The sequence below is a fragment of the Aplidium turbinatum genome, chromosome 10 (genome assembly GCF_918807975.1).
Source record: "Aplidium turbinatum chromosome 10, kaAplTurb1.1, whole genome shotgun sequence".
Lineage (NCBI taxonomy): Eukaryota > Metazoa > Chordata > Ascidiacea > Aplousobranchia > Polyclinidae > Aplidium > Aplidium turbinatum.
In genome coordinates this window covers 9,723,136-9,734,817 of record NC_137481.1, presented here as the reverse complement: position 1 = coordinate 9,734,817, position 11,682 = coordinate 9,723,136, and the positions used below count along the sequence as shown (strand labels likewise).

The window sequence follows — 11,682 nt, the reverse complement described above, 5'->3', positions numbered from 1 at the left end:
CTTTGTGTTGTACAATCGCTTCATAGCGGCGCGATAGTTTCGATACCGTACAGCTAAGGTAGTGACAGATCATCTGTGTATAGGCAACATATAGTCGCCTGTGGGGCCGATATTGGCTATGTACAAGCACCATACGGTCACTCGTGCAAAGACTGTATTGGCCCAACGAGTTAACCAGGTTCACGAATGTACGTGGCCCGTAGCCTATTGGCAGTTGGCACCATTGTGTTCAGTTCAATCTACTTGGCTTTTTTCTCTGTCTTGTTGGAGGTCTCAAAACCGCATATCCAAGCGACGCATTACTTTAATCCGATCAACTGTTTGGTGCCAGCCAGTGGCGTAGCTAGGGGGCGGCACTTTCAGACTACGATTTTTGATTATAATCTGATAAAAAAACGCCTTTCATTTTCATATGCTTTTATCTTGAAGGGGCGGCAAAATCTGAAACCGCCCCGGGCGGCACATTCCCTAGCTACGCCACTGGTGCCAGCGAGAATGATATTCTCTAACGTAGAATTTTCGCCAAAATTCTACATCAACAGACTAGACTGATGAGAAAATAGAAAATAATATTGTGGAAGCTCTAGATTTACTTGTAAAGACTTTGAACGTTGTCGCATGCTCCGTCAAGCTGTTCTATCCAGTGAATGGCAACACTGGTATCAAAAAAGATGTTATTTATAAAATAGTGAAATCCTGTTTTTGTGGTGATTTCAGTTTGGTAGTTTAGATTCTTAAAACTATCATTTCAATAAGATATACCGCATAGTACATTTAGCCTGGAGTTCAAAACCAAATTTACACCAACCTCCAGCTGTTATAGGTTTGCACGTTGGCTAGGCTTTTGTTAAGGTCGGTAGCTATGTTTGAATCTATCAGAACCGTTACGGTACCAAACTGGGTTTTTTTTTTCGCTGATACTTTTCGGTCATTTGTCCGAAATGACTTGAAAAAATTCGGTCATTTTTTATTTATTTCGGTCATTTTTTCTGAGGAAAATATTTCCTTTCAAGTAGTTGATACAAACCAAAATTTGCACTTCCGGACTAGCCACAACATAGGCGCCAACTTTTTATGCTGTATTGATACATAAAACAATAGATGAACTAGCGATCGGCAGCAGGACAACATTTTTTGAATGCAAACCGCAACAGCTTCGCGATAAATGATCACTAGAACGAGTAGGATACTACAATTTCACACCAGACAAAATCTGTAATTTTTACATTGATTTAACGTCTGCAAACGTTGAATCAATGTAAAAATGACTGATTTTGCTGCCTGCGACATAGCAAAAATCTACCATTTTGTGTCGATTCAATGTCATAGATGTTGAATGCACTCAAAAACAACATAATTTGCTACGTAGACGGAGCGTGCGTTTAGCTTTATGCGCTTGCAAACAGACTCGATGTTGCTTTCGAAAGTCGAAACCTCTGCAGTGAATTGTCGCGGCAGTGAACCGCTCGCTGTGAAAATGAACTTGAAGTCTTGGCACGACGTAAACACCAACCAACGCAACAAGGGCTGGTACAAACCGCATTGCGCACATGCGGAATAATCAACGCAACAACGGACTCGCGCAAACTGCATGGCGCACACACGACCGTTGCCATAGAAACCTGATCAAAGGCGGGAATATGCGCATCTTTTGTTTCATCTGCAACACGAAACAGGTCAGTCATAAAGTTGAAAGCAGGTCAGTCATAAGTTGCGATATTGTAGTGAAAAGGGAGCTATAATCAAACGTCTCTCGGTAACTATTTTTCAAGAGTTGTTTACGGATGTCAGCAACTTCTGAATTTATTCAAGGTGACGTGCTGTTGAATTGATGTAAACGTGAATGATTTTACTTTCAACAGGTACATTTTCAAGCGTATAATCAAGTTAGTATTTGCATTCCATTTTCAAGACATTGTCATTCCATTTACAGTATACCTTTTACTTTTTAGTAAACCTTTTCGTCTCTTGTTTCATGGTAATAAATCTAATTCGTTGCTAAACTTTATGTTGTGCTTAGCTTAAAGAGTCGCAGTCCGTCAACCGCTAGTTTACGCAGACGCATGGCATGTGTTTGCTTAACCGAAGTGGTCGAGTTTTATTATAATAATTAACGGTAGGTCGAACGTAGCGATAACTCCGAGTGTGGCAATAAAAGCAATCCTAGTGTGACGACATAATTATGTCATCCATCTGCGTGACATTTTGCTGAGTTTACGTTGCTGCTGATGAAACACGCTTTCGCCCCCACGGCCAAAAAAATAGTTAGGCGCCTATGAGCTACAACATTAAGTTTCGCTGAGAAACGTTGTCGTGTTTTATCTGAGAAAACTTTCTTCAACGTTCATCAGCGAAACTCAACCTTGCAACACCCGAATTGACTATATATTTTTCGGACATTTTGACCGAATTGACTATATTTTTTTCGGACATTTTGCTAAAAAATTGGTCAATGACCGATAAATGACCGAAAAAAAAACAAAAAAACCCAGGTACCAAAGCAATTGATGAATTTCTATCAATACCTGAAAAAATAAAAGAAATATTTATTTGTTTCAAATATACCGGGAAGATCACAATTGTGAAATGCATTGACTTTTTGGGTGTCAGCTGACTTTGGTGATGTTTGGTCTCTCGCTGCCATTATTGTTGTGCAAACTATTTGTCATCAGTGTTTGTTACTTTGTACACTTCTTGATATTGCCAACAAAAACAAATGAACTGTATACTGAAATTTTAAACCAGCTCAGTGGCCGAGTGGTTTCGCCTTCGGCTCTGGTGCTGGTAGATCTGAGATCGATTCCAGGTCGGGTCAAACCGAAGACTTTAAAAACGGTACCGATTGTGTTCTATCCTGCATAGCGCAGTGAGAATGAGTCGGGTAATAATGTGATAACATCGTAAACCTGATATAAATTAAAAATGAGCCCTGTCGCTAAAAGACCTTAGCTGTTGTAGAGCGACAATAAATAAAACCATAACATTATTATTATTACTGAAATTTTAGTGTGCCCAAAGGTGTCGCAACTCTTAAAGTAGTGTTAAAATTTAAATGCGCCACTATTGCTTCGAACGAGGGTTTGAAAAACGTGAGTTAGTCCACGTGCACATTTGTAACCATCTTTTTTCAATGACCTCTGAAAATCGTATTTGTTAACTTAAATTGTAAGTCTTTTTTATTAGAAACATATTTTCATACTTTTAAGTGTGTAATAATTTAGTGGTGTGTGTATTAAAATTATGTATACTATATAATTATAGCGCACTGTGTAGTTGCTGTTTTAATTCCTGAATGCGTCCATTTCAAACATCACTGTCATACCGGTAGAGGAATCATTCTGATTTCTGAGCCATCTGCCTATTATTGACAGGGTTGAGAAAAACCCGGGTTTTTTTAAAAAAGCCCAACCCGCCCGGGTTTTTTTAAAAAAACTCGGGTTTTTTGGGTTTTATTGGGTTTTTTTAAAAAAGATGCAAAAAAAGGTAGATTCATGCTTATTTCACCTCAAAACTACTTTTTACGAATGAAGTGCCTTTCACTCAGAGTACATGCTTGCATAACTCAATAAAATAATGCACTAAGGCTGTTGTTGCTTGAATGTTGCATCATCCATTAATTTCAAGATCAAGTTGGATGTTGCATATCCACTGATTTCTATACCAAGTTGATGCTACCGTGGTAGAAATCACATTATTGCATCATTTGCTTTAGATTTGAAGGCAAGGAGCATTTATGCCATCATGTTTAAATATTTTTTATCATTTATATATACATACTATATATAGTAATGGATGAGCAATTGAGCGATTGCGTGGCCAATGGCCATTTAGGCAAATGCTCTGAAACAGCCAAGCGTTAGAATCCAGAATCTGCGGTCCACGACATTAAGGCGCGAACAAAACGGCGCCGCAGACAAAACGGCGCCAAAGTCAACGTAACCAGCTCAGAACCTTTTCCTCATTTTGTTAACATTTTTTGGTCAATTCCTCTTTGTCATGAGTTGCCAAGGGTGGTGGGGGGGGACTTGTATACCAGCTCCAAAAATCCTTATTCACACATAAACTTTCGTTATGGTTGCAGAGTATTATCGTTCTATAAATTGAACTTGTTGCGTTGACTTTGGCGCCGTTATGTCTGCGCCGTTTTGTTCGCGCCTTAATGTCCTGCTTCGCAGAATCTGTAATTGGTAAATAGCCTCCTAAATTGCATTTCACATCATATATACAGACTACAGTAGTAGAGTAGTACTTTCAGCAGTTTAACTATAAGGCCTTCTTGCATAAATGAGTTTTAGTGTAGTATACACAAAGGGGCATTACTTGATTTCTGTGTACTGTACAATATCCACTGCGTTTTCAGTTTATTCTTGGAAATTTACGTCACAATCACATCCTTAAGTCCTAATTTAAAGTTTGTTTTAAGTGCCTTGTAGTGTTTTTGTTCATTTTTTCAATTTTCTAATAAAAACTGGACAAATATGATGCTCTGGGTTTTTTTATGGGTTTTTTTGGGTTTTTTTAAGTGAGTTTTTTTTTAAAAAACCCACCCGGGTTTTTTTGGGTCGGGTAAAATACCGACAACCCTGATTATTGAGTATTAAAACGTGCTGTAAATAATGCGATAATGGCAACAACACATGAACCCTTAAAAGCACTTCTCTCTCTTGGTTGGTCATATTTATTTTTATGGTGCTTGAAAGTCAGGATGCCATATTTTATTTTTTTATAAAAAGTGGCTTTCTAAAAAAGTAATATAAAACCAAAATACAGGTTACATAGTTAGTGTAAAAAGATAAAACGGAGCTGGTATACAAGTCCCCCCCTTTGGCAACTCATGACAAAGAGGAATTGACCAAAACATGTGGATTGAAGTACGTGTGAACAGTAAAGCAAAGGTAAAGTAGTTTCACCCTATATGTTTGGTCGAGTCCTATCTTTGTCATGTTACCTAGGGGGGGACTTGCATACCAGCTCCGATAAAACTTACTCAAGTTGTGGTAATATCATTGGTAAATAAACTGTTAAATTTTTTTTCTGTCAAATTAATTTCAAAATTATTTACAAATTTGTGAAGTGGACGCAATTACGTTGATAGTCACAAATATTCACATGGACGCTATAACATACAATGTCAAGAGAGTAAAGTTGCCACAACAAATGTTTTTATAACACATAGCTAAATATAAAAGCAAGAACCTCAAGGCTTTACAACTCTTATAAGATCTTGTTCTAATTGAGAAATAAAGAAGTCTCGAGAAACGTTTACAAGAGCTTCCCAAATCATAGCAGAAGCAAACTAGACTCTGTGCAACAGAAGATTAATTAAATGTTATTTATCAGAAGTTTTACACTTGCAACACAAAGCATGCATATCTTCTATCATAAAGGGTTTTCAGCCGGAGATAAACTCATTCTCTTGATAATAAATTCCTGAAAAATAAGTAATAGACAGCATGTTAAATAGTCAAATTAGAATCCAAAAATACATGGTGGGGTTAAAATTATCTTTTATTTTCCAGCACTTGATAAAGATGAAAAATGTTTTGAATAAACAATAATTTCAACCATGGTTAAAATTACGACAATTAGCTTTGAAGAAGAGGTGGCAAGCTATAAATGTTAATATCAAGCATGCAGACATGTGCGATGCCCTTGGTGGACAAATTTATATTGCACTCAACATGATTGTTGTAAAACTGCAGTAACTTGCAGCACTCTTTTATACAGGAATTGTCTCACATAAAGTTGCATAGGTCATTTAACTCTCGTCATTTAAGATTTCTAAAGGCTTATGAGTCTAACATTAAAGAAATAAAAGTTTTATAACTACAAACTAGGTGAGAATGGCACAATATGTTGAAACGTTTGAAAGTGAAGTGTTATGTGAATGCATTGAAATTGTGAAGGATGTGCAAGATGGCAATTTAATTTTAGGCTTTGCCATCGGCGGTGGGATTGATCAAGATTCTTCCAAGAACCCATTTGTTCCAAATGATCCTGGAATATTTGTATCAAGAGTGATACCTGATGGACCCGCTGATAAGGCTGGGCTTAAAGTTGGTGATAAAATTTTGCAAGTGAATGGATATGACCTCACCATGGCTACACAAAAGCAAGCAAAAAAGCGTCTCATCAAGAATCAAAGAATCGTGCGTTTAAAAGTTACAAGATTAAGCTTGATCAATGCTGAATTTTTTGAGAACCAGTCTGATCACGCGGATCAATATAGACAGCAGGAATACATTTAAAAACTCCAAAATATATTTGTATCTAATAATATTCAAATAGAATCCCCTTCTGATGATCTGTTAGGTGGAACAATTTGTATCAAATAATATGTATGTATTTCCATTTTCGCTGGATGGTAATCACTTTGCAATTTTTTCTTATGTAGTGTGAAATAATTTTTTATGCTTTCTACATAATTAGTGATTAATGTTTGATTTTATTTCGTTAAAAACCTTCTGAATTACATCATAAAGGAAACAAACTGTTAATTTGTATTGATGACATTGATTTTGTTTCATTATTACGCTTTTATTACTTTATGCGAGTAATATTCATTAATCACTGAAAAAAGTTAATTTGCGTAAACTGTGTATATATATTTTTCAACTCTGGAAAAGTTTAAAACATACATAAATATGTGGAATAATAAGAGTGTTATACCACAGACATAAAAAACAAAGTATATAACTTTAACTGTTATATGTACCGTATAACTTATTTTATTTTTATCACGAAAATAAAATACAACATACCAGCAATTAAAATAACGTTTCAAACGTTTTCGACATATACTTGTGTCCTCATCAGGAATTACATTACATCTGCAAATATTTTTGAAGTTCTGAATCAAATGCATGTACCTAGCTAGGCTATGATCGTTTTAATCAGAGCTTTGGAGCCGGAGTCCCGGAGCTTTAAATTTTCAAAAGGAGCTGGAGCTGTATGTAAAATTCTGTAGAGCCAGAACTGAAAATAGGTGTTGAATTGACCGCTCCACCTCCAATTAATATCATGAGAAGCTATTGGCTGATTTCACATAATTTATCAGCAACCCATCACAGAGTTGATAATTGTAAGCTGGCATTTTTAATTGTTGTATGTCTACTATTTCATAAGACTTCAAATTTGGGTTGATTACTGATCAGGGCAACTATTAATGAAATCGCATATTAATCGAGAAAAAACGGTAATGAACCGAGAGCTTGAGCAGTGGTATGAAAGAGCTCCGGAGCTGGAGCTATGCTCTTATAGAAGAAGGCTCCAGAGCTGGAGCAGTTTCATTTTTATGCTGACTCCAAAACCCTGGTTTTACCACAGCAACCATTACAAGCCATGTCAACCTATATAATAATGACCAGAAGCTGATTTGATTTTGAAATTCTATATTTTCATATTATATACATCATAAACCTTAATTCATATAATTATATTTTGTATACTGTATAGTGGACTATTAATTTTCATGTTTGTGGCATTGGAATATTTTTGAGTACAATTGTCACTCTTCAATAGTTTTTTTCTATAATGTCATATTGTCATAACATCAAATCTTTGAAGTTGCTACTTTGTTTCTTACCAGTATGTATCTCGTTTTGTTGTCAGGTTCTTTTCAAACCAATTTAAAAAAATGAATAGTTGCCAACACCTACTAGTATTGACTATTATAATAGATGTCAGGACAACTCTGCATTAGCATCATTGTTTTAATTAACCATGTTTTCATTATAGTAAAAGCCCAATTAGATTTTACATTGTAGTGTGGATGATGATGAGTGTCTGACACTTATGCTATATTCAATGTATCAGTATATCAGCTTTATCAGTACTATTGTCAACTTTGTAGTGACAGAAAAATTATTTGCAAACACCAACTTTAAACTTTATGGTCTGCAGGATCTATAATTTTGTGGTTGTCCTAGTCACCAGTAAAGCAATTGCCACACCAGCCAAAACATTTCCTATTAAACTCTAGATTTGAATAAACTTACTTTGTATTAAGTATGGTGCAGAAGTGTTCACTGTTTGATGGTACATATTTTTATTTTAGGCATTGTTTTTCATCATACTGACTTAAACTGCCTTGTTATGATTTTTATTATTATGATATATATTATGATATATATGTTATGATATATATATGTTATGATATATATATTATGTTATGATATATATTTTTATTATTGGTTTAAAGTGCTATTTTTTACTTCATACATTGAGTCATATGTGAACAGGCATGCTATTATTTGTCTGAATTAGATCAGTATTTTTAATGCTTCTGGGGCACCTCGCCCTTGCAATGCATAGATATTCGGTTCTTTGAAATTTGTACGTTTGCTTCAGAGAGTATAATAAGACAAATAAGATGGCAAATTTTGTGGATCAGATGAAGCAACATTTTAAGCAAAATAGTAAAACTAAAGAATATTCAGCGCACAGTGCAAAAGTTCACTCGGTCGCCTGGAATCAAGATGGCCGTAAACTTGCTTCAGGTTCATATGATCAAACAGCAAGCGTGTTTGTATTGGACCGGGATCGGATGGTAAGATGTTATGCCAATTGTATTTTGGAAGCATGTTTTGCTGATGATTTGCATTAGTAAAAATATTTGTGCTTGGTCTGTATAATAATTAATATTAGATAGCGGTTGAAGTAAGCAAATTCAAATCTACTTTGTTTACTCACTGTAGTAGTTTTGTTGATTTAATGAAATGATTTTTCATCAACATGTCTCAGTTTCATCTCATCTCTTAACATTGTTTTTCAGACAAGAGATTTTAGTTGTAAAGGGCATACAGATAGTGTTGACCAACTGTGTTGGCACCCTTCAAATCCAGAAGTTTTTGCTACTGCATCTGGTGATAAAACTGTGAGAATCTGGGATGCAAGAAATGGAAAATGCAGCTCAACTATCAACACAAAAGGTTTTTTTATAATTTTGTTTGTCATATTTACAACTTTTTTATAATACACAACAACAAAAAACTAGTTATTTATGTGTTGTAGAAGAGCTGTTCAAAACTGAAGAGCGAAAGACAACAAATGTGAAGAAATGCTTCCAAGCCTAACATTATTGCAGGCTTTATGATCATGCTAGCTTGTGAAAGACATATCTTTCTTGCAAGTTAAACAACTGTTGAAGCACTGTGGCTAGTTATTTTTTATTACAAATACATTTGAGAAAAAGTTAAATTCAAAGAAATGCCATTATGTTTATTTGTTTTTTTAACCAACCTAGTTAATATCTGCTTTTAGATGTACTTATTTCTAATGGTATACAGTTATACACTCCCACAAAATGACCTGAACTACGAAATAAAGTTGACGGACATGTATCGAACATATATTTATAATTTTGTAGTGTTTGCTGTATTTACTTTTGATCTGGTTCTGTGATATTGTTATTATCAGGCGAGAACATCAACATTTGCTGGAGTCCAAACGGGCAGAGTCTTGCTGTTGGAAACAAGGAAGATTTAGTGACATTCATAGATACAAAAACTTTTAAGGCCCGATCCCATGAGCAGTTCAAAGTAGAGGTAAAGGGATAATTGTGCAACACAAAAGATTGTATTTTCAATAGCTTGATAAATGGTTGCAAAACACTTGCTTAGGAAACCAGCACTCGTATACTGCTGTGGTAGCATTCAATAGAGTAGTACTAGTAGGCAATTCTTAGTTGTTGGCGGCGACTGGCGTGAAGAGTAATAATCTTAGTAATTCAACGCCGGCAATTAGCAACATAGTTTCTACAAAGTTGTTCGCTACTGAGAAACTGGGGTGAAGCGACGGTGTTGGATATTCGTGTAAAGCGCTATATTCTAGTTGATGTGATTCACCACTTGTTATTTTTAGGTCAACGAAATTACTTGGAACAACACAAACGAACTGTTCTTCCTAACCACTGGACTCGGAACGGTGCAAATACACAGGTTGTCATGATTTAGCAATAACATTAGATTTTACAAGAAAATGTATTCACCTCTAGTTTTGCATAGGTGTCGATTTCATTTTTATTACACTATTTCTAGTTTCTCATATGATTTGTGATACTATTTTTTTTATGAGAGCGTTTTATGATACAGTGATAAATGTTTTTATTATACCACTTTATGATGTGATCAGTACCGGTATGATGGGAGCCGTAGAACTTATTGTAGCAAGCAAATGTAAAACTAAGTGATAGCGACCGATAGAGATATTTTGTGATAGCGACCTTTAAGGAACTATGCTTTTGTTATTGTTTTCAAACTCATGTGTTTGCAGTTACCCCGATTTAAAATACATTCAATCTCTGCATGGGCATACTGCAAACTGCATTTGCATCAAATTTGATCCTTCTGGGAAATACTTTGCCACTGGAAGTGCCGATGCGCTAGTTAATCTGTGGGACTTATCGGAGCTCGTGTGTGTTAGGACCTTTTCAAGGTGAGTAAATCGATGCTTTGGAATGAAAAGGACCACAACTGACATTTTTTAGCTTTCGCGTAGCTTGGGTTCACGCCATTTCTGTGCACTGTGCTCATCTGATGCAGAGCGTGCAATGCCAGTCATTGATATTTATTATAATATATTGTTACTCCTTTTAATTCCAAGATGTTATCTACGCCGTGATTAACAACTGAAAAATAACCATGCAAACAGTTTTAAAGAGCGACGACTTCATGGCCAGACATGACAGTCACTAATGTCTTGCAAATACTTCCAGGTTGGATTGGCCTGTTCGCACTTTAAGCTTCAGCCATGACGGTGAAATGTTGGCATGTGCTTCGGAAGACCATTTTATTGACGTGTCTTGTGTTGCCACCGGCGATAAAATTTGCGAGGTACAGTCTTGATTTGAAGCACAGTCGACCTATCATAGGAATTGTAACATTTTTAAAGGTTCTTCTATTGAAATAGTGGCGTTAATTAATTTTGAATAAAAAGATGGGTTTAGATTATATGTTAGCTCAATTGCGTAAAATATACATTAACAATGGTACGACTGTCATCAATTGTCGTATCATCATCTGCTTGTATGTTAAAGTTTAGTTCGTGTTTAAGTAAATATTTTTCCTGTGTGTCTATTCAGGTTCCCTGCGACTCCCCGACCTTCACTGTAGCCTGGCACCCGAAGCAAAAGTTACTAGCCTATGCATGTGACGACAAAGAAAAGTATAACAGAGATGCCGGAACTGTTAAGTTATTCGGACTTCCTAATGAATCATCATCATCTTCAAGGCAGTCATCCAATGCTTAGAACTCGGCCGAGGCTGATGTTTAATACAGAATCATCTTCACTGCCAGTTAGCTTTCGAAGTGGCTTTTCCGTGGTTCATTGAAGCTAGAGCTTGTTTGACATTGGAGCTGTGATGCTTTCGCCCTGTATCTCTTATAGGGTCGTAGGAAACATGTTTCTGTCGAAACGAAGTATTTTTGTTTTGAACAACCCTGGTCTATCTTTTATTGCCGTTTTTACGTCAGTTTTGAAATTAAAATATTTCTAACGTGTGCTACTGTGCAAAGGGACGTGTCTCACAAAGAAGACGGGGTTTATGCCTGGTGATTTACAGACTGTAATAAAGTGCAGTAGCCTACAAGAAAATGAAGTACGAACAACTTATGGTCGAGAACAATGACGCATTGTATCCAACCCTCAATACGAGGAAGGAACATAATGATGATGAGCCTACA

The 11,682-nt window shown here is 35.9% G+C and overlaps 2 protein-coding genes across 2 annotated transcripts; both read left to right on the top strand.

The window, feature by feature from the left end:
• The first annotated feature begins 5,707 nt into the window (after positions 1-5,707).
• On the top strand, positions 5,708-8,350 carry LOC145778257 (tax1-binding protein 3-like). The gene has a single exon (XM_082589713.1). It carries the CDS (start codon positions 5,844-5,846, stop codon positions 6,246-6,248), a length of 405 nt encoding a protein of 134 aa, XP_082445839.1. The 5' UTR covers positions 5,708-5,843; the 3' UTR covers positions 6,249-8,350.
• LOC145778256 (THO complex subunit 3-like) lies at positions 8,350-11,499 on the top strand. The gene is made up of 7 exons (XM_082589712.1): positions 8,350-8,548; positions 8,774-8,930; positions 9,418-9,545; positions 9,862-9,938; positions 10,273-10,434; positions 10,715-10,832; positions 11,081-11,499. The coding sequence occupies exons 1-7, from the start codon at positions 8,372-8,374 to the stop codon at positions 11,246-11,248; spliced, it is 987 nt and encodes a 328-aa protein (XP_082445838.1). The 5' UTR covers positions 8,350-8,371; the 3' UTR covers positions 11,249-11,499.
• The last annotated feature ends 183 nt before the right edge of the window (positions 11,500-11,682 follow it).